At 38.3% G+C, this 27000-nt stretch overlaps 1 protein-coding gene across 1 annotated transcript in view; it reads left to right on the top strand.

The window, feature by feature from the left end:
* The window catches only part of LOC127935412 (protein Jumonji), a 104164-nt gene that overhangs the window by 55667 nt on the left and 21497 nt on the right, over positions 1–27000 (top strand). The window contains exons 3-4 of the mRNA XM_052533244.1: positions 3905–4028; positions 20926–21095. Coding sequence (XP_052389204.1) covers positions 3905–4028; positions 20926–21095 — 294 coding nt within the window. The remainder of the gene's footprint in view (positions 1–3904; positions 4029–20925; positions 21096–27000) is intronic.

Raw genomic sequence — 27000 nt, forward strand, 5'->3', positions numbered from 1 at the left:
AATGTAAATATTTTTGAAAGACTTATTATATTTTTCAAAGTTTGTCAATGTTTTGTCTGCTAAATTGATTGATGTCCACAAACAGCATATTAAATGGCCTGTATTCTCTTTCAACCGTATTTAGTTTGCAAACAAATATCTCAACTACACTGAACATCAGAGTAGCTGCCATGTGGTTGGCTGGTGACAGGTAATCTGGTCCCAGTGACTCTAAAAACAGCAGGAGTTCAAACACAAACCCCCAAGCCGAAGGGGTTTCTGTTGACACTACGGCAGGTGGTTAGATATACACTCTTTGAATAAACTTTTAAACTGATAATAAGCTCTTATGAAAACAGCCCTTCATCTTGTTTTCATCTTGTTGTACCTCAGGTAATGCTAATCCCTTTGAACACAGGGTATTTAACGAAGGGTGATGCATGTAGACTTTGTTCACAGATGCAAATGCTCAACAGACACAAGCGCAGCGTGTTTTGACTCGAAGGGATCAGCGTCAGATTTAGGTTCTGTCTGTGTGTTAGCAATCACTGATGATTTGTACTGCTCAAGAGAAGTCAGTGAACAACATAAGATGGGACGAGTTATGGAGCGAGAGCCGCATTCGCAGTTTCTTAAAAAAAAAAAACCTGCTCTATCATCATCTTGTTTTTCATTGTGTCAGCTTATTTTTATCCCTTGCTAAACCACTCTCCGAGATTGTGACTTGTTGACAACTGTATCCATGGACATTGTTTTTTTTTTTGTGTTTTGTTTTGTATGATTTTTGTTTCGTTTCCTTAATCTTAGACCATCTTAAATGAAGCTCATTACAGTTAGTGCACAGATCCATGAGTAATGGAGAGTCTGAGGGAACCAAACTCCATGTGGCCTCAGATCACTTCTCGGCTGCTCTGCTCCTGAAGCCCTTCGTTTCCCAGCTCCGCTGGCAGAGCAGACAAAAGGGGACCATCAGGGGATGTGTTTTAGCTTTTGTGTCCCAAACAATGTGGCACTGGCGTCCATTTTGAGGCAGCGTTAAGGGGACAAAAACAGCCTATTTTGACCAAAGCAACTGCGTCTGCCACCACAGGCCAGACATACTCTTATTACAGGGGACGTATGCTTTATGTAACATTTATTTTTGCTCGAGAGTCCACTTGCAATAATAGTCAAGCAGTCATAATTTACTTGACATGACCAATTCCGTAGCAGACTGTTTACATAAAATGCATATAGCTATCAGTTGTCACTCTGTATTTCCCAGTAAGATGTGTTAGTAAGATGATATTTGAATGCTTATTTTTATGATCCAAGCTGTGTGCTTTTTGTGGGGGTCAAAAATGTAATGCAATGCAACACAATGAACAAATAAACATTCCTCAAAAACCAGATGATCATTTTTGATAGTCAATAATTCATCATGAATCTAAAGAAATTATGCTTGGATAAACAAGTAAACCTTCAGTCCAGTAAATCTTGAAACATTAGTAACAATATAAAATCTATTCTTACATTCTCTTTTCACTATTCCCAGCAAAAAGATGTGAACTACGACCTGAATGGTTTTAGAATAATACCTGCAAAAAATATATATATAATCTATCAATCAGATAACAAATGGCATTTAAAAGATTGTGAACCACAAGTTTTTTTACATGTTGATAATTTATACCCCTTAGAAAGTTGGGTAACACTTTCTATGAAGCCTGTATTTATAATACACTATAAGGGTATTCTTAAGGCATTATAATGAATGCATAATGCATAATAAAATACCTTATAATATGTCGTATCATTTCATGAATATTCATGGCATCCACTTTTACAATGGATTATATTTCTCAGTTATAATGTATTATAAGTCTCGTATCTTGCCATTTTTCTGATGCTACTTTACTTAAAGCGGTCAAATACCACTTATAAGTAGTAGTCGTAATAATAATAATAATAATAAATTATCTCAAACAGTCATAAGATCAAATATCAGATCAGATGAATCTGTAATATGACACATTTGCTTTGAACTATTTTTTTTTTGTAATATTAGTTTGATTATTTTGATGGTACCCTTTAGACAGCTGTTGATAAGTAACTCTGCAATAATATCAACTAGCGCTCATTAGAGTATTAGTATGTCTGCTACTGTAAATATATACTAACACTTTATTTTGATGGTCAACCAACAGATAAGCTGACTGTAAGTGTATTTGCAAGTATATCATCTTATTCTACCTTACTAAATTCTACCATTCTTGAGCAAACTAATACTCTTATGAGAGTATTGGCAAAGTTGCTTACAGTCGATTGATTAAGGGGACCATCAAAATAAAATGTAACCATAAAACATGGCTTTTTTTCAGTTGGAGTATTAAACTCACATCAATTAATCAACATTGGCTCCACAGGAAACACTTTAATAACACTCAACATCTAACCACTCACAAGCTGAAGTAAGATACTGCGCAGATCTTAATGTCAATATATGATACAGTCCATTATACTGTAAATTAAGTAGATTTAATATAGTGTTCACTGTGTTATACATAATCATACTCTTAAACTTATAACCACAAATGCGTAAGTATTATGATGTTTCATAATTGTTGTTATGATTATTCATGAGTTGATATATTATAAGGTATTTTATAATGCATTATGCATTTGTTATAATGCCTTAAGAATACCCTTATAGTGTATTATAAATACGGGCTTCATAGAAAGTGTCACCAGTTGCGTATCAGTTATGACACAGCTGGTATTATAAAGTTAAGGAAACTAGTCTGTCTTTTTAATTTTTTTTTGCGGTTCCTTAAAAAAGTCCTCAGTCCAGTTTAAGACCAGGCCAACGTCAATGGACCACACATTGACTCCTTATGATGGCGTGAAATTTTGCCATTTATTTATCGTATAGCATGTTTTGTGTTGTTACAATTATACTCTGAGCATCTGATCTGTGATGGGACACTCCTATACCATGTTTCTCTATTGGTTTGTATTCTAAATGAACTAATGGGTCGCACATCATAACACCACACTGCTAAAGTGACATCTCGCTCTCTGTGGAAACCAGGAGGTGAACGCAGCGAGGTGACAGGCTTAGTTAAACATGCATAAATATGATTAGAGGCCCTAAAGGACAGACGGTTGATAAACCGTCACACGCTCTCCCGGCCTGTAGAGAGTGAGAGAGTAACAGAGAGAGAGAGACCGGACATTTGGCTCCGCTAGACTCTGACTGTCTTTCACACAGCCACTCAAGCGAGACCAACATATGTAAAACACGGCGCGGGAAGCGAGCAGCCTGCGTTAGGCTGTTTACATCTGATCCCTCTCCACCCACGTCGGCTTGGCTCGGCCGGCTCTCTCGGGTTTTGGCTTCCCATGTTGTGATGAAGGCAGCGGATCGTGAGCTTGTTTGTTCTTGCAATCGAAGAGTTGTTTTAAATGACCAGTTTTGACTATAGGACATGTTGTTTTCTGCTTTTCATTTGGAGTTAAACAATCCCAATTTTCTCAGTGACAATGTTTTGTCCCATGAGAATAGACCTCTTAGGACTTCGCTTAGATGCTTTGAAGTCCAGCCACATTGGTCTGTATATGAGAGAGAAGACTTTTTATAGCTTTTCATGTATGTGTTGGAAAGCAGCTTTATTGTAGTCTTTATGTCCTGCAGCTGTTTTTGGAGATTTGAGGTCCAGCTCTGGGAGTGTTTGGTGATTCTGGATATTCACTTAACAAATGTTACTGAACACAGAAATTAAATTAGCTGAGCTGTATAAAAGCAGATTTAACTCTGTAATTCTGGATGCTCTAGTGTTAACATCCAGAGATCCAAAGCAAAACTACACTCTAGTGATGACATATCATCTTAAATTTGATTACTTGACATGCTGCATGTTTTTGCTGTTTCTGTCTTTCTCTACAGCTTCTTTTCCAAACGGGCAGCTGAATGGATGTGGGTCTAAGGGAGGACGTAAAGAGAACGGGTCTTGCTCTCAGAGTACAGATGGAAGCAGCGAGTACTCCGAGGACTGCCCGGCCAAAAAGAGGTGAGTGACCCACTCTCGCTCTCTCAGTGGTCCGTGTTAAAGAGTTGGTTGAGTCCCTGTTGGGTAACTTGAGCTGAGACTGCACTTTCATAGACCGCTGAAGAAGAGACTATGAAAACGGATGGCATAAGTAGCGCGTTATTCTCAAACCGAGATATTTCACTTACTGAATATGTCAGCCTTCCTGTTTTGAATTTCCCCATTTATTTCTATTTCTGGCTTTATTTAGCAGAAAAGAAAGTCAGAAGGAAAAAAAAAAAAAAAAACGGCTTCATTAAAAGGAGTCGTAGGACCTTGTAACAAGTGGTAATTCTTTGAAATGAATTGCTGTCATTGTTGGTTTTAATTAGTCACTTTAAGACATGCTTAAACATTTTTAATGATTAATTAAAAGCAGCAGAGTTAATATGTCCAAGTACAGGCGGTAATTAACCATTCAGCATGTAATTTCTTAGGATGTTGTAATCTGTGATTTGGAAAAGCTCTGAAGAGAGAGAGAGAGAGGATTCAAGCTGCTTGGAGAAAAAGCATAATAGACAAGTTTTTTTTTAGCTGTGCCTTTGAGGCAGACGCTGTCTGGAAAATGGTGAGAAAAACCAGAGACGGGTCTTTTTCAATAGAAAAATAATAAACTGCTAATTTCCCTGGCCACCTGAACTTGTAATACACTTTCGGTGGCCTCTGTTGATTCATATTTTTCATCAAATGTCCTGGTTGGGGTTGGACTCTTGCAAAGCATCCCGTCTTGTAATGTGTGTGATATTTATTGGGATTGTAGAACCCAAAGGAATAGTTCAGCCAAAATGAAATTTCTGTCATCATTAGATCATCATTTTAAATCCATATGGCTTTGTATCTTCTTCTTTGGTACTCTTCTGAGGAGAAATTTATTAGAATATACTGGTTGTTCTTTTCCCTGAATTTATAATGGATGAGGATTAAAGCTTACAAGTTTATAAAATGACACAAAGGCATCATAAAAGAAGTAGACTCTTACACTATTCCAAGTCTTTTGCAGCGGTCTGATAGCTTTGTAGGTCTTTGTAAGTCTTTTTTTTTTTTTTTTTTTTTTTTTTTTGCACCATAGCTCTTATTAGAGTTGGGGTGCTTGGACTCGGACTGCAATTATGAACAAACTTATATGCACTTGGGTGGATTTGAACATGACACTGACTGAAATCTTGACTTTTTTATTGGGTACAGTCAAATAACTTTCAGAATAAGTAAATACAGTCAAAAATAAGCAACAACATAAAATAACCATCTCCCACTTAAACTCAATTGGTTAAAAACCTGAACTCGACTCAGACTTGCCAAGTTAGACTCGGACCCAACACCAGTTCTCTTTATTGTGTTTATGAGAGAAGTAGTCAAGTCCAGTTTCTGAATGGATCAAAGTCGTTTGAGAACATTATGCATTATATACTTCAGTCAATCCAGTCCCAAAATGCTTTGGTGAAAGTGCAGAGGAATAAAATCATCCAAGATGCCTGATGTCGAAATTTCAACAGTAAATTTATTCCATACAATGCTGAAAAGTATTGATAAAAGAATATTAAATATGATGTATTTTACCAACATGCCAGCTCCCTTCTTTTATATTGCACTTGGCATTATAACTCGGTATTTGAGCTCTTCACCGTGTTACTCATTTTTAAGTCACCCATGTCCTTTCAAACAGGATTTGACTTTGATCTGAGTGTATGGCCACTGTCAATGCTCATTCACACATTCATATAGATGGGTGGCATTAGCATTATGGAAGACCTATTCATCAAGCCCACTGTTTAGTGGCACAACTTTCATGGCATGCCATAAACCCCTTGACAAACAGTTGCGTAGGCCCACTGAAGAGGCTTTTCTTCCTCTGGAGAGTCTGAATTAATGCCACCACCGGCTTCAATTAATGTCACCACCGGAACAAAACATCTCTGAGCGCAGACGCCGCTTCAAAGAGGACGCTGCCCAGCGCCCACTGAACGGCACACAACGCACCGCTTCCACACCACAGCGGCCAGACCCCAGCAGATGTCCGTTTCAACCCCCTCCTCAAAGAAACATTCACAGAGACCTTCAGTCTGGCATTCATTCTGTCCATCAAGCCGCAAGCACCTATGGGAGATTGAGAGAGACAGCGTGTGTGTGTGTGTGTGTGTGCAGGCCAAAAGCACCTGCTGCTGGTTTACCTGTCACTTAATACCCTGTTATAATCATTAATCAGAGCGATGTCCTGGAGACATCATCATTAGAACAGCTTCACATGGAGCGAGTGGGAGGTGAAAGAGGCGAGATTTAAGTAAGCACAAAGAAGTAGAGAGCAGCAGATGCAGTATAAATGGCAAAGCATTGTGGGCCATTAAGGGCTTTGCTCTCCCTGCAGACAAGACTGGGCTCTTAAAGGGATAGCTCACTCAGAAATAAAAGTTGGCATGAACTCTCCCTCATGTTGATCGAAACCTGCATGACTTCTTTCTTTAAAAGAACATTAGGATCATTTTAGAAAAATGTCGGGATTTTTTTCCATGCAGTTAGAATGAATGTCAACTTTCAAGTTACAAAAAGAGGGTTGGAAGTTTGTATGCTTGCATGTGTGTGCATGCTGGCCAACTTATTAGGCATCTGCTGCCCGCATAAGATGACAACAAGGAGTCTGATTGAGGCAGTGCCAACGTCTCTCACACCTGGCCTAAAGTAAAGAGAGAGAGAGAAGGAACGGGAGGAGAGACAGACAGAGGCACAGGTGCAGGGGCTGGCCAGGTTGCAGGAGGAGGGATGTGGAAAGCCGTTTGGGAGACGATTGCTGTTTGCGTTCCCAGGATTGAGAAATAGAGCGGCCTGTAAGTTCTGCCAAGTGTTAAAATGGCAACTTCCCATTCCTCGATTAAAATCGCAGTCGCCTAGATGTGCTGAATACACACAAAACCCCAGTTAGAAGAGACCAGGAGGGCACCAAACATGGCAGGTGCTGAAGAGGCCTGTGTTTTTAGTGTGTATTTGTGTTTGCTTGTTTGAGAACCCTTCTTAAAGAGAGGATCGTTCCGATTGTTTGTCTTGTGGCTGTGCAGTTGCTGCCAAACTACTCTTTTGTGTTGGGCCAGTGCCGCCTTTACACCATTGGTTTACTCTTGGTGTGTTGAGAATACATTCTAGTGTGTTTCTTGAGGCCCTTTCACACTATTCGTGTCAATGTTCACCAGTGCAACTCTATAGACATTAAACTACAGCCATGCCGTGGCAGCACACTGCACCCAGGTCAAGTGTTAATAATTGTTAATAAATCACTCAAAGTTTTTGTCAAATGCAAATATGAAGGAAGCCCGTTTCCACCACAGATTAATAAATCGATTAAATAATTGTGACTTTTTGTCTCATAACTCTAACTGATCTTTTGAAAACTGGAGTAATGATGCTGAAAATTTAGCTTTGCCATCACAGAATTTGGGTGATTTTCTTTGAGAAGATTCTATGCAGAGTATACACAATGCATGCTACTTTCTTTTTCTTCATCCACTTTAAAATGCCTCTTTTCATGCAGATATGGCCAATCATGGGTTCAGTACACATGGCTTTTTAATAGCTGTATTGATTTCCCTCTAAATCCGCTGGTTGTGCTACATACTATACTACACAATCCACTCTAATGGTACGGCAGATCTATATCTGCGACGAGTGAGGTGATTAAGCATGATTGGACTGTGACTCATGTTTTTAGAGCCATACACATGATGAATTGAGAGGTATAGCGTGAGAAGACGACTCTCAGGTAGACCGTTTGGCTCCAAACTCCAGCTGATTCACAAAGCAGGAATGTCCTGTGTTTGAGGACTCAAGCTGAGGTATTTGCACAGCAGACAATAGTGGCTGCTGATTGGTTGAGGCTGGATAAGTAGGAGCAGTGGGCTATAATCTCAGCTTCTGTGCCCAAGTGTGTTAGGGCATGTCATTTTAATGTTACTGATGGTTTAAGTGAGATGAATTCACCTCGGCATGTATGCTTTTCTGTATATGCTTTTGCGGTCGCTCTGATTGCTGTCTTTTGCCATGTTGAAAGCGGTGTTGAATGGCAGCCATGCTCCATTAGCTGTGTTTTGGGTTTATTTTGGCAATATCTCTGAGTTGTGAACACCGCTCTTAAAGGGATAGTTCATCCAAAAAGAAATATCTACTAATTTGCATGCTCACCCTCGTGTTCCAAACACAAGTTATTATTTTTTCTTTCTCTGCAAGTTATTTAAAAATAAATTTAGCAGAATTTCTGTGCTGCTCTTTTACAGTCTTCAGAGTCTCATGTTTCTTATCATTAAGAAATGCTTATTATTCTTATTATTAAGTAGTTTATTATTATTATTATTATCTTTGTTGAAAACAGTTGTGTTGATTAATATTTGATTATTGTGTAAACATCTATATTTTCTTCAGGATTATTTTAATAGAATTTTGAAGTTTAAAACAGCATTTAATTTGAAATAGAGTTATTTTGTAGTTTTGTCAATGACTTTTCTATCACTTTTAATTTTTTTTGCATCCTTGATGAAAAAAAAGTTTTAATTTCTTAACAAAAAAATTAAAAATAAATATTTGAGACCCAAAATTTTTGAATGGTAGTGTAGGTTGTGTGAGAGTGTGTGTTCCTGCAGTGTCTCCTGCAAGTGTGTGTGTGCGTCAATGTGTGTGTATGTGTGTGTTTGTCTCCTCAGTTTTGCACAGAAGTTATTCATCGGGTTAATCCAGAATTCATCAAATTCATGTGTGATTCCTCACGTGGTCTGGCTGCAAGTTAGAGATACAGTCTCAGTCGTCCTGGACCATATGATGTGTATTGACAACAAACACAGAAAGGTTTCTAGGATTCATGTTGCTCAGGTTTTTGTCAGTCTACTGTAAAACAAAGTTGTGATAACATGGTGCCAGGCTGCTGTGATTAGCCAAGAATAACTAGATTTAGTTTGAGATATAGCATTTCAATAAGCAGAACTATATATTATATTTAGTTTTTTTAGAGTTATATCTGTGAAATACTTACTGTGGTGTGTCTGCACTGACTGTAGTGAACCGACCACAATTTTACTATAACCTGTTTTGTGGTTTACATAATCTATCATTTTGATCTGAATAAAATGGAACCATATCGACCAATTTCTGCATTTATTGTGGTATAATTAATTCAGATTGACCTATTCTTAAAGGGATAGTTCACTCAAAAATGAAAATTGTGATTATTACTCCCCCTCGTGTTGTTCCTAATTCTGTGGAAAGCAGAGGAATACACTTTGAAGAATGTTGGTAAGCAAACAATTTTGGTGACCATTGACTTCCATTGTATAGACAAAAAAAACACTGAGACAATTATCCAAATGTCTTCTTCTGTGTTCCTTAGAAGAATGAATGTCATACAGGTTTGGATGGTCCTGAGGGTGAGTAAATAAAGACAGATGGTCTCTTCCTGTTCAAGGCGGCAGTTCAAGCCCAGAAAACGCTGGATCAGACTTTATACCAGTAGTCAAAACACTAGAGATGACCCAGCAGAAATCTGAGTCTGATTTTGTGCATGAAAACTGCATTTTCAGCTTTCAGTGATGAAGCCCAGCAGTGACTGACAGCGTTGGGCTGCATCGGTGTGACATCAGGCATGAGTGGCAGACGGATGTGTTAAAACAGAGGGGAGGGTGGCTTGGGCCCTCATCGTCTGGCTGGGTGCCAGTCTAGACCACCTGTCTGAGCGCAGCACGTCTGCTCTATTGTTAAACCACACCGGCAGGGTTAAATTGCAGCCCTGTATAAAGAGTGACAGACATCTTAAGTGGGTACACGGGATTTAGACAGGGATTTTATAGGAGTGCTGGTATCTCTGTCTGTCTCTTTCTCTCCTCTTCACAGCCTCAGCAGCTCACATTTTCAATTACAAAACAGCCTTCAGTTGCCTTCACTGAAATCATGAGCGACTGCATTAAGTATGCAGACTGGTGTCCTTTGAGTCCTGGAAAGCCATCATCATGCAAGAACTTTATAGTAACACCTCCCAGTGTGAATGTGAGTGATACTTTGGTCATAAATACCTCCTGAATCCCGTAAATCATTTAAACACACTCACTATCGCGTTTAAAGCTACGGATTTATAAAATAGGCCTGTAAGTAGAAAACACAGTTTATGGCTGAAATGAAAATTCGGGAGTTTCTGGTTTTACACTTAGTTGGGTTTAAATGACAGAATGCATTACTGTTCTTGGTCAAGCGCAGCTCTTTTATAATTTACAGTTTGAAATATGATGTTGACTGAGATTTGACTTGGCCTCTGCATGTTTCCAGACAAATCATCGTGAAGCGTTGTTTCCAGCCCATTTTATTTTGGTGCTGTGACATGCTCAGAGAAAAATAGATATTCCTGATATAAAATAAAGGATTATTGACAGCCAATCAGAATGCATTTGTCCCGTGTTCTGGAGCTTTGGAGAGCATTAATGGAAAAAAGTTAGCAAGGCTTACAGCTGCTTTAAGTTTCTTATTGCCAGGTCAATGTTCTTAGAAGCTGATGTAAAACGATTGTGGTGCTGACAGAAGAGAGCTGATATCAGGCGTTTAGTGGTTGGATGTTTAGTGGTGCTGCAGTGCATTTAAGCTAAAACATAATGGCTTAAAGATGTCTACCTTTTTAATTGAATATCTAAATGTGTTTAGATTCCAAGAGCTTTGTGTTTCAAAAATCCATATTGTTATTCTCCTGAGGTGCATGATAATGACATTTTTTTGTGATGAACGGTGGCATTTGTAGTTGACCGCTGAGGGGTCAAATTTGTGTTTTTCTCCTCGTGACCTCTGTGACCCCATGTCTTCGGGCACAACTGACAAATGAGCTGATATATGAAGGCAGAGTGGTAGGGTGCAAGGTTAAAAGTCAATCCAATACCAAAATCCAAAACATTGCTGTATTGTGTTTGCAGGTTCAAAGTTTATTGTGCATGTCTAAAACAGGACATCAAAATCACATTCATTTATTCTACAGCTAAGGATCAGAAAGCTGCTTTCAATAGTCTTTTTACAATTCTCAGTTAGTCTCAGAGGACTAACATGGGAAATATGTGAGATTTAAAAATCTTTTTAAAGTTTGGGGTCAGAATGATTTTTATTTATTTTTTATTAATACTTTTTGGAGGATCAAAAATGACTAAAGATTTGTATTAAATTATAAAAGTTTTCAAATAGAAGTTGTTGTTGTTGTTGTTTTTTTACTTTCTATTCATCAAAGAATGTTAAAACAAAAATGTAGTATGCAAATGTTTAATTTTCCTCAAAAATATTAAGCTGCAAAAACTAATTTCATAAATGATAATAATAAATGTTTCTTGAGCATCAAATCAGCATATTAGAATGATTTCTGAAGGATCTTGTGAAACTGAAAACTGGAGTAATGATGCTGAGAATCCAGCACTGCATCACAGGAATACATTATATTGTAAAATATATTCAAATAGAAAACAGATATTTGAATTGTAATAATATTTCACAATATTACTGTTTTTACTGTATATTTGCTCATATAAATTTAGCCTTGTTGCGCAAAAGAACAATTCATTCACAAATATTTACTCTTATTGACCATCTAACCCAAACCGCGCTTTGTGGTTCTGCTTTGTCACAGTTTTGTAGCGATGATCATTTCAGCACTGTTTATTAGAGCGGGCTCATGAATGACCCAGAATCAGGGATCCCCCTGCGCTCTCTTGGCTGCGGTGAGCTGCTCGGCACATGTGCTGCTGGCTCTTCACCGTGCTCTCAGAGCCAGCTGCTCCACACTGGCAAAGGCTGCTGGGAGAGTTTATCAGGACCATGTGGCCCATCTGGAGCTGTTTAGCATTAGCAGAGAGAGAGAGAGAGAGAGAGAGAGAGTTAGCGTGTACTAGAAACAGCAAAGTCAGTTAGAGAATCAAGGATGTTTGACTGAAAAATTGTCAAACATTCATCATACATTATCAAATATTTTCACTCTTCCATTCATATATATATGTGTATATATATATATATATATATATATATATATATATATATATATATATATATATATATATATATATATATATATATATATATTAGGGGTGTAACGGTTCACAAAATTCACGGTTCGGTTCGATACGATTCACTGGTGTCACGGTTCGGTTCGGTACGGTTCGGTACGTTTTAGATACAGCAAAAAGAAAAAAATTGGCAGATAAATTTCCTTGATTTTTAAAAAATGTTTTATTTATTAAAACTAACAAAGTATGTTTTTTTTATTTTTTAGATTGAACAATGATGGAGCTATTCTTTACTCATATTCTATGCTGTTTTCTTAGCAGCATACTGTATAAACAAAAACAGCTCCTTATAAAAAAAATGAAAATGTTATATTGTTGTAGTAGTTATGAACAAATACAAAGATGTAACTCTTTATATGGAACTCTATAACTCTTTATATTGAGTGTGTTTTTACTCAATTGGTTCTCTATAGGGCTTATGTTTTTTGGAACAAAGCAGGAATTACGGTCTGGCTGAAATGGGCTCGTGAAGGAATATTGTAACGGGGCTCAATTACATTAAGCATGTTCTTAAAACCTGCGTTTTCCACTACAGAGCGCGCTCGCTCACTTAGTACACGCTGAAGGCTCGTTGGAAAATGGCCAAAGGGTCTTTCACACAGGACGCAGTATGCGCTGCGCTGGACCCTGGGCTCAGCATTGCCCTTCAGATACAACGCGATTTGCGCTGCACCATGCCAAGAGCAAAGTAGGTGGAGTTTTCAAAACTGCCCGTGCATACGTTAAATTTATAACAGTTCTTCTATCTAGTAACGTGCAGGCCTGTTAATTGTATCGTACTGCTCAGGAAATTCCGACACAGTACAGTACTAGTCCATTTTGATTTCCGTGTTTGTTTGGATGCCCTGATCGATTGGTAAAGTGCACCCAAACACCAGACCTGTTGGTTATCGTAGGATCTTCTATTTCTGGTCTGTTAAACGCATTGGCCATTTTTGAAACGAGCCTTCAGCGCGTACTGAGTGAGCGAGCGCCTGCTGAGTAGCCTAACATAAACATATAAGATGGTGTTTTTTTCTTCTTCGGGGGTGTCAGGGGCGTTGCCTGTTACGTCGTTTGGGTTATTGGGCTACCTTGTTGAACGCATATCATTATATTTCACTTTTTTTTTTTCTCAAATATAATGAATTAGTCCAACGAACCGTTCGGTACATAGTGCGTACCGCGTACCGAACCGAAAGCCTCGTACCGAACGGTTCAATACGAATACGCGTATCGTTACACCCCTAATATATATATATATATATATATATATATATATATTTATTTATATAGCGCGAGACAGAGAGAGAGTTAAAAAAAGAAAAAAAAATGATTGACAGTTGTTTGTGTGTGTTCAGTTTCATTGAAGCCTTTGTAGCACAGAGCAGCTGGACATAATGGAAGATGGATGCAACGATGATGGGATGTGTACTGAGCAGATTTGAACTATTAGATTATCAGTAAACTGTGTTAGAGATCACAGTCAGTCTACAGTGCTTGTTTAGCTCTAAAAATACAAGCCAAATAGATGGCATATTACACAAACAGTGTGGCTTATGCTAAGAATTAAGAACATCTATTTGGCAGTCACATCATAGCGTCATATCATGGTATGGTCATTCTCAGAATATCGAAGGATTATAGGATTTGTCCATAAAGTAAGGCTTAAGACAAGGCCCAAGTTACGTTTTTTTCCAAATTAAAAATAAAAAAAATAATTTAAAATTGTTCTCTATGGACTCTGAGTCTGAGATGTCATACTAACATGTCAAAATACACCTTAACTTACTGTTATCCAGATCATTCTTTTTCTGTATATCACCTTGTTTGATCTATGAGGGCTCTGCTTTTCATCTGCTGCTTTGCCTCCATGTTAATACATGCATATGACTGAAAACAGACCGAATGAATCAGTGTTGCACACAAAGGGTTTATACACCCCTCCTCCCCTCTCTTCCCTCTTAAAACTCAAACATCTCTGCCCCTGGGGTCTATCAGTGCCTGCCCTCTCTTCACGGCTCCATCCATCTCTCTCCTGCAATCATTCATCTCTTTCTCCCTCCCTGCGAGCTTCTCCCCTGCTCCACTCATCTGATCCGGAGAGAGCCAGAGCCTGCTGTTGAGATTAGGAGTGACTCCAGCCGCTGTGGAATGCTTTGATGATGTGGAATCCTGAGGGGGAGGGGAGGTGCTGACACCGGAGGGGTCGTCCCTTTTACCCCTGGCGCCGCCAATGTGTTTTTGTTTGTGGAAGCCCCCCAACTTCTCCTGTTTGGCACAATTTGGTGCATCTCTTAGAGGCAAGTCAGCCCCAGTTGTGCACACTAGAATCCCAGAGTACATGCAGTACCTGTTTTACTTGATCTTTATGCTGTATGCTCAGGACTGTGGAGAGAGATCACATTACCAAATATTTCACATCACACCAACAGAGATCATAGAACACAACTGGCCACTCAGAATAGGTTTGTGTTTAAGATTCTGCTGCTGATGCACATGGGGCAGCTTCAGCTGTTTAATGTTGGAGATTGTGACTAGAGCTGTAATCGGGCCTTAAAAGTTAGGCCCGACAGGTTTCGGCCCGAGCCCGACAAGTAAATTTTGATTGACAGCTTTTTTAAAGCCCGAACCCGTTTACAGCCCGAAATTATTCAAATGTGCGCACGCACACAGCTCTTTTGCCTTTTGCCAACAATGAGCAATTTATTCATGTTTTAACATAATTTAGTCATAACTAACGACTAGACCACTTGGAAGTTGGAATAAAGAAATAAAATAAGTCCTGTGTCACATCGTAACATCTCAGCATTCTAGACATAGGCTCATTTAACCTATAAATAGACCAACGCACCAATAAAAACGAGTCATTTAAAAAAAATTAAATTAAGATAAATTTTAAATTAAGATGGGTATTTGGCAATAACGAAATTAAGGTAAAGGCTCCGCCGGATTTGCTTTATTTAATAAAAGAATAATGCCAACATTAGCGTAAATACTCTGTCAACATTATGCATTTAAGACTCAATGAATATTTAGTTATCATTTGAAAAACCTTTACTCACAGAGATTAGGCTAGGTCTACATGTTTATGTGGAGGAAAATGATTGAATCCACTATAGATGTCTTCAGCGCGCTCCTGCACTCACTGATGGTGCGTCATTATTCACTCATTATTCTCATTATAAACACGGTCAAAACTTTTCCACACCTCAGACTTTGCTTTAGTTGCTGGTGCAACCAAAACGTAATCGCCAGAGGCAAGCCTCCATTACACCTGCTCAGCATTCATTTTCGCATCTTTCTCGCGCTAATCGAAACACATCACATGACCGCTCGTTTACCGCGCAAACCGGAGCGCAAGCCCGAGCCCGGCCCGAGCCCGCGTAAGAATATAGAAATTAAGCCCGAACCCGTCGGGTCCCGACGGGTCCCGTCGGGTTCGGGCAAAGATCTTCAGCTCTAATTGTGACTGCCTATTGTGATTGGAGACAGTTCAAGTGGAGGAAACTTGGGACAGCTTTTCAACATGCAAATGATTAAACATGAGCATGCTTCATGTAATTGCATGCAGTGTAAACCAGTAACCGTGTATTCCTTCATTCCACCATGATATTAGAATTCATTCATATATTTTTATGTTGAGCCCCAAGGATCCAGTAACTGTTTCATTTCCTTTCCAATGGGGCAAACCCAACTGCTCTTTCTTGCCGCCTTCCTGAAAGCTAATCAGTGATACAGCAGAGCTCCACATGTGACATCAGAGCTTGGTGTTCTTTGAAGGGCGAGGCACAGGGATTAGAGGAGGATGAATTGGGACATCCTGTCATAATCCCTCCCTCTGCACCTCCCAGCAGGTGTTGCCCCTCGCTTTTCCCCTCTTTTTGTTGTTTCACTTGACTGCCCATTCATTTTTTTCATTCCACTTCTTTCTGGCTCTCTCCACATCTTGGCCAGCTGGGCTGATCTACAGGAGGTCTGATTTACTCTGACCCCTTTGTTGTACCTGTATATTAAGCACCACATAAGATGGAGGCAAATGCATTGAAACTGGAGACAGATTTTGTACTTTGACACTGGATGCATCATTTGAATTCATACACAATAAAAACTTAAGGCAGATTGGATGCAGGTTCTGTGAACCAAAACTACTGGGCCTAGGTCTTCAACCCTGCTCTTGGAGACCCACTTTCCTGCAAAGTTGATTTCTACCCTAGTGATTCTGAAGACCTTGGTTAGCTGGTTTATGTATGTTTGATTAAGATTGGAGGTGAACTCTGCAGGACAGTGAGTCTTCAGAAGCAAAGTTGAAAACCTTTGCTGTAGATTTGGAGGCATATTGAGAATGGTAGGGTACATTTCAGGCAGTAACTTTAAATCTGTAGACTGATTTGGAGGGAGATACTTTGACAATTGTCGACCAACTTGGAGGCATAGACCTTGGAATCTGTAGACTGATTTGGGGACATAGACCTTGACAACTGTTGACCAACTTGGAGGCATAGACCTTGAAATTGGTGGACTGACTTGAAAGCATAGACCTTGAAAACTAAAGACCAATTGGTTGGAGGTTGTAACTTGAAGTCTGTAAACTGATTTGGAGGCAGATACCTTGGCAACTGTCGACCAACTTGGAGGCATAGACCTTGGAATCTGTAAACTGTTTTGGAGGCATAGACCTTGACAACTGTCAACCAACTTGGAGCCATAGACTTTGAAAACTGTAGACTGTTTTGGTACTAGAGACTTTGAATGTTGATACCTTGAAAGCTGTAAGCTGATTTGTTGTATAGATACCCTAACTGCAGGCTAATTTGTAAACAAATACATTGAACTGGAGGCAAATTTGCAGGTAATTTGAAAACATAGGCAGTATTTGGAGGGAAAGATATACTAAAGCTAGAGGTGAATTTGGAGGATGGTACTTTGACAGTGGAGGTGGAAATATTGAAATTCCTGGATGCCTTCTAGTCATTTCTGTTTAAACAATAAGAAAGATTAACATAACTGCACCCATTTCCCTTTAAAACTGACCTCAGTTACAGCTCTTCATCATGGGTTTTCACTATGAGCTAAATTGTAATAGGATCAGAGCCCTAGTTTTTGGAGTGACCTTACCCCGTTGTGGTTTTTATCAGCTGTAAATTATGCATGAGCCTCTTGTTAAAAGACTAGCATTGTAAGAGACCCCATATCTGTCCTATTAAGGAGTGCACAGTCTGGGAAGCTCCATGGGGCTATTGTTTTGCAGTGTCTCTCAACCACTGAGGAAGGGTAAGACCAGCGGAACCGGAATGCCCAGATCAGTCTTTCCTATGGCCTCTCTTTACCCATCCCGTCTGGAGGATGTGGTTAGATCCCATCTCCACCCTTTATCACTCATGTTGCAATTTACAGACTGCCTCTCTCTGAGAAATACAGAAGGTTCAATATATCATTGTTCCCTGGTTGACAGGAGAGTCTTGAAGTTGAAACAAAGTTTTTTTGGAGCCTGGTTTTATTTGTAGCGCATCATGAATTTGTACAGACACGTTATAATTTGGGACAGCCACAACTCATCCAGATAGTCCTGGGAAAATATGTAGAGCTTGAAAACACTGTAACTCTCTAAAACCTAACAAGTATATGTGCTATCTGCTGCCTACTTACGTGACTGCCTTCTAAGACAAACTCCTAGACATCATGAACCTTCACAAGGTGCTGAATTGAAGACTCTACTCATGCAACAATGCCTTGTGCCACAAGAATAGCATTTGACTCATACGATTCCAATAAAGTTTAGGTTTAGCAAGGAGGCTAGAATAGTCCAGTTTAATAGGATGCTACTATTTTTGTCGAGACTTTTCAGTATTTGAAGAAATACATATATTTGCCTTCATTGAGTTCGGTGCAATGCATTCTGTTATTGTCTCCCAAAAGATGCTCGGGTTTTGTCTAAGAATTTGGCTAAAATTATGTATCTTAGAATGTAGAATAATGTTGCTTCCTACCTTTTTGAACAGCATTTGCATTTTGAGTGCCTACAATGCCTCTGTTTAGGGAACTCGCTAGGTTTTTGGAACAGAGCAATTGTTTGAGTAATCTATTAATGTATTTAGTTTTAAGAGTATCAGAGTCATCAAATGTTATCATAACCATTCTCTTTTCAAAGAACTCATGCATGAAGCCAAACAATATTCCTGGAAATTTTCCCATTCCTGTGTGGACTAAACGTATTATGTGTCTCCCTCATCTGTTAGAGTTTATAAAATGTAAGGGTGTTTAGATTGTATAGATGTGGTAACATGCATTAAGTTGCAAAATGCTCTCTGTATAGTGTGCAGTTTTTAAGCTCATGTCTGCTATCCCAGCATGCACCTCGATCTCTCTTTCACTGGATACTTGCATGCCAAACAGTTGTCCATTATACCCTGTAATGAGGAACAGATAGGATAAATTGTCCAATAAAAGCAGGCCGTCTCTGAGATTCAGAGCAGTCTAGACTGACTCAATGAACCGTGACATCCTTCGTTGTGTTACTAGATCCTTTTTTGCACAGCTGCATCAGAACAACTTTGGTGCTAAGTCCCGTTAATAGTTCTAAAGCAGCAGTTTTCAGCTCCTAAAAATATTTAGGTTTCTTATGAAAACCTTTGTGAGGGGAAAAAATATATATTGTTTTCTTTATTTCTCCAGCAATGTATGAATTCTCCCCTGGACCAATCTAAATGAGGTTACACCTCTGCCTGAAACACTTTAGCAATCAATAAGTAATGGGGCAGCCAGCTGGCTTGTAAGTGCTTTGTTGAATATAGCAGCAACGTTTTAAAAGCTAGGGGTTTTACGCTTGTGTTTGTTGGCTAAAATCTCATTCAGCTGTCATCTATTCCTCCAGCAATCTCCAATGTTATGATGAACTTTTTGCCTGTACAATCTTCATTAATTAATATCAGTGTTTGGGTGTGGAGCTGCAGACCCCATTTAAACAGATGATGCTGGTTTAGAGAGTGATCATATGTCATTTTGAAACATAACGCATTCTGTTTTAATCTTTCGTACACTTCATTTTTCCCACTGTAAATAAACTACAGTTCATTGTAATTTATCGTTTATATCCAAGTCTGTGAGGCTTTCAGCTTGATTTTTCTCCTCCTTTGTCTTCTTCCTTATAATTGCCAGATCCTCAGCATTCATCACAATTTGGTAGTTTTCATCTATAGCTGTATTTCCAGGCCTTCTGACCTTTGGGATTACAAAAAGGAGTGTCTTAAAATTACTTCAATAATTGCTTCAAAGGGGTGTGGACTTGAGTCAAATGACTCTAGGCTCCACTTGGACTCGGGTCCCAAATTTGATGACTTGTGACTCGACTCGACATAATTAAAAAAGACTTGAGACTCGACTTAGACTTTGACAGCAATGACTCAAGACTTGGACTTGAGCCCTGTTATTTGGAAATACTTTATGATCAAGTCATGATCAAGTCATCAAGACATTTTTTTGTCAGATCAACACTTTTTTTGTTTAATCAGTTATATATTTTGCATTTGCATTTAGTTTTATTTTAACTTCCATTAAGTTTAAAGTTAATCCATAATCAAGATTTAAATCTGAGTTTAAAGTTATGGTTCATCAGGATTAAAATTAATCTTAAATAGGCTATAACTTAAATCCAGGACCAAAATGATGGGTTTAAATGTAAACCTGCTTATTTCTAAAGGATTAAAGTTTGGTGCAACAGAACTATTAGATAAACCTTGATTCAATCTAGATTTAAAATTAATCATTGCAAACAATTTAGCTATAATTTCATTTAATAAAACTGCACATTAGGCCTTATGTGTGGAGGGGTCAAGGCCTAGAGATCATTTAAAATATAATTTAAAGAAGTGTTTCTTTCACAAAATAAGCATTGAATATGTAACTAAAATATACACAATTTTATCACGTCACTTTCATTTCTTTCAGGATAAATGAATGAATGCGTGTTGTTAATCAGTCTGTAGGCCTATAGTACACATTGCCCCTAAATTTTTACTGTGTGTGACGAGAACATATTTGGCAGCAAACATCAGGCTTGGACTGATGGGAGTGTGTGTGGGTAAATGCTGCTAAAATGGAAAGTGCGTACACGCGTGTCTCCTCTGGCAGCATGCGGAGGGTGGAGGAGGCATTGAGACATACGACTTTCCACGGTTTTAGTATTCCATGCTGTTTCATGGGGAAAGTTGAACTGAAATGTGGAGTCAGTGAGTTAGACGTCTCCAAAAAGAGAAGCTGTAGTGGAAACGGACATCCATACCTGTCAGACAGAAGAGGTTCATTATAAAAAAATATTCATGTCGTATAAGTTCATAGCTGTGCCCTTTCTTTGAAACACATTGTTAGATTTTTATGAAAGCTTTAAATAAATAAATACGGTAAATAAATAAATGATGCACCATCGAAACCTTAAGGCCACCTTTACATATTTTGCAGATTTTCATGGTTTTTCATCAGTTCCGTAAGGTTAAACATGGGTGAATGTCTCCGAATATGTAGCCTGTATTGTTCCAGCCCTCAACACAGTTAACAGCATTTGGATAACTATCAGAAGTAGCAGCTCTTGTGTGCTAATCAGACCAAAAATGTTTGAATGGGTTCCAGATCGACTGAATTAGTCATGGCAACAGCAAGGCCCCAAGTGGAGTTTTACCATTACAAGAGCAAATGCGTTAAGATGAATTTATTGCTCTGGGCAGTGTTATCCGAGTCCCAGTGCCAAGTGGGGATTTTCAGAAGAAAGGTTTTTCTAAAGTGCCCATAAACTCTCCATTATATGATAGAATGCAAGCGTATTTAAGATCTATTGTTTCCATTCTCTTTCTTAGGCCCAGACTGCATGCACAGAGGAAGTTTGCTCAGTCTCAACCCAACTCTCCCAGCACCACGCCGGTGAAGATGGCCGACCCTTCTCTGCCCATGCCACTCACACATATCACATTCCTCTCCAGTCGCAAGCCCAAGACAGAAGACTTCCTCACATTCATATGTCTTCGAGGTATTGCATCATTTTTCAATGTCTCTCCTTCCTTGCCTTACCATGCAGATATATTATAGTGTTGACCCTTTTTTATTTTGTTTTTTAATATAGTTATACCTGCTTTTAATGTTGAATGCATTTATTTTTGTTCTTGTTTCACTTGCGGGCAATTAAATGTGCTATAAATGTGTGATTGCAGCTACATTTAGCAGTAAATTGTAACTACCATCATTATAGGGTTTCCAGCAGCATGCACTGAATCCACTCTGAGGAACAACTAGACACTGAATTTGCCAAGTTTACTGCATGACTAATTGGAAAATATTCAGGAGTTATTTTTGAGGCTGTTTAGACCCTATGCAGTTTAGATCAACTAAACAAGACTAATGTGTTTTGTGTTGGCTTCGCAGTGTTTCACAAATTGAGCTGAGCCATTATATGCTGTAACCAATTTGCTTTTTGCAGTTAATTATTCTGGTTTTGCCAGTATTAGATTTACTTGGCTCTGAACATCTTGTCATAGTCATAATTAAGGTTGGGGAAATTAATTAAATCAGACGTCTCAGCATTGCATTGCATTGCATAAAAAATGACTCCAGTAAAAGTAGAAAGTCCTCCATTCAAACATCACTTGAGTAAAAGTACAAAAGTATCCGATTTAAAATATACTTAAGTACCTGAAGTAAAAGGTAAATATTCAAATTAACCATAAAAAACAAATAATTAAGCAGATCAGTTGTTTTGGGAGTGATGTGCAGTGTTTTATTTGAACAAATGATGAGATTAGATACTTAAGAATTTGTTAGATTTACAATCAAAAGAGACAATGAAGAACCTTATCGCAGTATAGGGATTGAACTTTCAATAGACATGTTCCATAACATCATAGCTGCATCAAACAGAAGATGTGCAAGATACAAGGTACGACTGTTTCAGAATATCAATGAGGAAAAACCACCTCTTTAAAGAGTTAGTTTTCCCAAAAATAAAAATTCTGTCATTCGCATGTCAGGGGCTAAATATCACGTTATTCGTATTGTCCCTTCGACCTGCGGACATGAAAAACAACCATAGACTTGGCAACACTGGTTGGCATATACTACTACACAGAGCCAGAAGTAATTCACTGACAATCTACACAAAAACAAATTTTCTTTTTCTCGATTTTGAAAGCGATTTTGTGTTAGTTGTCGTTGGACTACGGCTCTGTGTAGTAACTGCCGCTCCACCTGAACCAGTGTTGCCACATCCGTGGTTGTTTTTCATGTCCCCTGATCAAAGAAACCCCAATCCTAATAACTTGATATTATTATATCGACTAAAATGTAAATTTTACCAAGGCAACCCTCCCACTAAACGTATATTTTAACCCCGGGAAGCAATTTTTTTATCCTGGAAACGCGTTTGTGCTAGTTTTGGACTAGTTTTGAGAAGCAACTGGTCAGGATTTGTTGTGAAAACCTGGCAACCCTGATCTGAATGCACATGCTGGAGATATACTTCTAATTACAGGATCATCTTTACTGATGAGATGAGCATGAAAATCGCATTCAATTTTTTGCACAGCCCTACTGAAATTTAATTCGCCCGTGGCAGGCAAAGAAGACATTTCAGCCAAGAAGAATCTCCCTAGACTTCAGTGAATTCAAACATATCCTTGAGATATGGCCATGGGTGATTCCTTTTGGGAATCTCGGGATCATTGCACTATCACCTATTTTAGCGGTCATCTTCCACCTCGAACTAACTGCTGCCTGAGCATATGTTGGCAAAGAACTCGCGAAGTCACGCGTTCTTTTTTTCAAAAGAAAACCAAATTTTTCATTGGTTTGTAAAATCATTGTAATAAATACTTGAAGCGGGCATGGGGAAATGTATCGGAGTAAAAAGTAAACTTTGTCTTTAATAAAGTAGTGGAGTAAAAGTGAAAGTAGAGGCAAATAAAACATACTCAAGTAAAGTACAGATCCCCCAAAAAAAACTTAAGTAAAGTAGTAAAGTATTTTTACTTCGTTACTTACCACCACTGCCTTTCATACAGCCTTCGCCTGACACATTCCTTGCTCACCTGGTGTCCAGGTAAACGATCTGAACCGTAGCACCGTTGTCTAATGTCATGGCAGAGGTGGATGTGGCCTTCATGGCACCTGAACTCCAGTGCACTTGCTGCACAATTATTGACTTTTAAAGTTAGGAGGTATCACACCAGCCATTTCATGTTGAAAAATGGAGGTGTTATCAGCCTGAAGTGTCACGGACACACACTTCAACAAACACACCCACCTCTCGTGAACCAGGCTTTGCCTTTCACAGGGGATTTATGAGTACCTCCTACTTTCAAGGTCAGTACACAGTGTTTCTATAGAGTGAAGCTCAAATATTTAACCACAGAACAGGTAAAACTAAAGTTTTCATGGAGCCTCACTGCCAATTCATGCTGAATCTGGGTCGACAGAAAGCATATCATTTAAAGAGATGATTTAGCCAAAATTGAAAATTTGCTGTTAATTAACACACACACACATATCTTATATCATCGCTTATAAAATGCATATTAGGAAACACAAAATGAATACCAGTTGCTCCTAACGATATTGAGGTCTTATGAAGCAAAGTAATTAGCCTGTGCAAGAAACTTATTTACATTATTAACCCTATTATCCTATCCCTTTAAATTAATTTATAAAATATTTAATGTTCTCAATTCGATTTTGGTTTTAGACGTTTAACCCATTTTAATCCATTCTCTGCGTTCTCTTAAATCATAGAAGAAATGGCAAAAATGTCAATGGATTTTCATTGTCTACTCTCAGCTGTCTGTAGACTTCATGTTAGAGCATTTTCATTGAACATTAGTGTTTATTTGACTCTTTAAATTCATTTACTAGAATCAGAAGTGTAGTCTGCCGTTTTTTAATTTAAAAAAAATAAAAGTTTCTTTCCCATGTCATGCATGTCCTGAGATGTGTAAAAGGTAGGAAAAGTGGAAGCAGAATGTTCCGTTTGTACCGTTCAAAAACCTGCAAACGAAAGCTTGCTGGACCTTGAATTTATTTGTTGGCCGGATTTTTTACAACATAATACTTAAACCTTGCGGGAGATGGTTTAGACTGCCTCATTTCAGTATAAACTTTCCTTCATCTCTGGGGTTTCAGAATAGCAGCCCAGAAATATCCTTTAATATGCTTTCCAAAAACAAGATGTTCATAGGCCAAAATTTATGGCCTTTGCATTCCATAAAAGTAATCTTTTACTCACTTTATCAGGTGATTATGTAAGTAATAGTGCCGTATGAAACATTAGCAAGCTGTATCAGATGCGTTATGCCCCATATGTACGCAAACGGGTCAGCTCAGGTATTCTCGGACTTGGCTGTAACTTAACTTGGCCAGGTGTGTGAGGTCAGGGAGAGGCCAAAGCCACGTTTTTAGGGTGTTACGTATCAGCCTCAACTCTCAGTGACTCTTATCCACAACGGCAATTAGATGATGGGCCACACCTCACTAAACATGCACTGGCCTCCTAGTGGTATGATTTATAAATGATACTCCCCTGCTGAGGCCGGTGTGTATATTAGTGTGTATGGAGCGTAATGTTGTCCAAATGGCATTACAGTACAATGGTGTTATAACAAGTAGAGAGTTGTCATCACACCATGTGTCGGTTTATCCTTCAAAGTATCCCAGTCATTCAGTATCTACCAGAGGGCTCTTTACTTTGTCATGTCTGTTCGAGCCATCAGGGAGCCGGTCGTGAACAGACAGTGTTGATCTTTCACAGGGGTGGAGATAGAGAAGATGGGTAAATACAGATCAATGGATTCTGGGTAAATATAGCCAGGGTCAAATGGGCAGTCTTACAATAGCTCAGTTATGGCTGACTGCCAGCGAAACGCAGCTCTTATCTGACACAGAGAAAGTCTTTAACCGGACCGCCATGTGCGAGTAGAGAAGAGTGCACGGTGTGATTAATGTGACGTTGTGAAATCGCTGACAGTTTTCTCAAAAGAAACGTTTTTCTGTCTAAAAAAAAAAAAAACAATCCCTTGGATTCTGCCTTTTGAGATATAAAGTCATTAGAATTAAAGTAATGCGCTGCAGACACAATTTAGGAATTATACTCTGACGAACGTTGCATGGACAAAGCAGTTTCCTATATGTGTATGTACTGTACTTGTATTTGAGCAGTCTGAGTGAAATCTACTACACAGACATAAAGATTTAAGTTTTCTCTATGGCCTGTAAGTCCTCAGTGTATTTAACAGTATATCAAATCTTAACATTAGTAGTCTTAATGGTCTTAAACATTATTTTGGAGGTCTTGATGATAGAAGGCATTTCTTATTGTAATTCTCCTCCACAGAGAGAGCTGGAAAGTCATTTCTGAGAATCAGTTTTTCTTTTCGTATTCTACATTTCAATGAACTGTTCCAGTGATTTGCTTGTGTGAAAACTGTTTGCAGAAATCCCTATGTAACCTCGTACTGTGCAATGACATAAACATGTTTTAGTGTGTAGGTAAATATTGCTGTTAAATTAATATGGATTTATATTCTGACACACACACACACACACACACACACACACATATATAATATTATATTCTATCAAATATATATAAAATTATTTATTTACCAAATAAGTCTGTTGCTAAAACATCTAATAAAACTAAATTTTTCCACGTTTCCTTGCTAAATGTTTAAATGATTTATTTTTATTATCATTAAAAACTATTATTCAATTGTTTCCTCAAACATGCTGAAACCCTGACTCCTCGTGATGTGAACTCGAGTAGGTAAGGAGATATGGGTAAATGAATGACGTACTCTATTGCCCGTGTTACATAACCGGCAGCTGTAACTGAAATTTTATTGCCCTTTGAATGTCCTCATGAGTATTTAGTTCAATTCCTGCATCTCTTGGATATCGTTGACTGTCCTAAAGTCCTTATTTACGTCTCTCAAGCCAACATCAGCCACATTCAAACCACAGCCAAGTGTGCCGGCGTGAAGCTGTAGTACTGGCGCTGTGCTATGAAAGAACAAAGATAGCTGATTTCAATTCAATTAAGTGCGCTGACGTGTGCGGCTTGGCAGTGGGGCAGCGGGCTGATTAAATTCTCCCGGCGACTCCTCAAGCATAGGGCAAACTGGGTTAATGGATTTGCAGACATTCAGAAATGTAAATTAGAGGCGATATAATCCATAATCCCCTCAAATTTTTGCTGCCGCCGCAGCCCAGAGACAATGTTTTTAATGTCCCCTCTTATTCTCCACCCTCGCCACACTCTAGTGCACTACACACTGCCATATGCCATCACATAAAGGGGATATTCAGTAGTACCAGTCATAATTAAATTATTAATAATTAAATTATTATGTAAAGGTTTGGTATGATTTGGAATTAACACATAAAAAATCATGTGGGATACTTTTTTTTAAGATTATTTATAAACAGAAATAATATACTTCAAAAGATTATACTTATGTGTGAAATGAATGTAATGTGTACAGACACTTAATTTCATATTAAATGCAATTTTTTTTCATAACTCTGTTGTCTTTGAAATATGGTTAGTGTAAATGTATTGCTGAATATACTAGCAACTATTTATGGTAAACTAAATGTAATCTGGTTCTAATGTGTAATTTTCTGTAATTACACATTTGTGGTGATGAGGTTAAGTGTAAATAAAATGTATTATTTTGAAAGTAATATTGAACAGCTTACAGTTTCAATTAATGATCAAGTAATTCACATGTTTTAGTGTGTTAGTCAACACATCCGTTTAAGTACACTTCTTTAAAGCTTAAAAACAATATTAAAACAATTATTTAAAATGTAAAGTAGATAAAAACTTTTTTTTTTTTTTTTTGGACAGTACACTTTTACATTTGTGCTTAATTGTGCTCAATTGTATTTAT

Source organism: Carassius gibelio, chromosome A19, assembly GCF_023724105.1.
Source record: "Carassius gibelio isolate Cgi1373 ecotype wild population from Czech Republic chromosome A19, carGib1.2-hapl.c, whole genome shotgun sequence".
In the NCBI taxonomy this organism is placed as follows: domain Eukaryota; kingdom Metazoa; phylum Chordata; class Actinopteri; order Cypriniformes; family Cyprinidae; genus Carassius; species Carassius gibelio.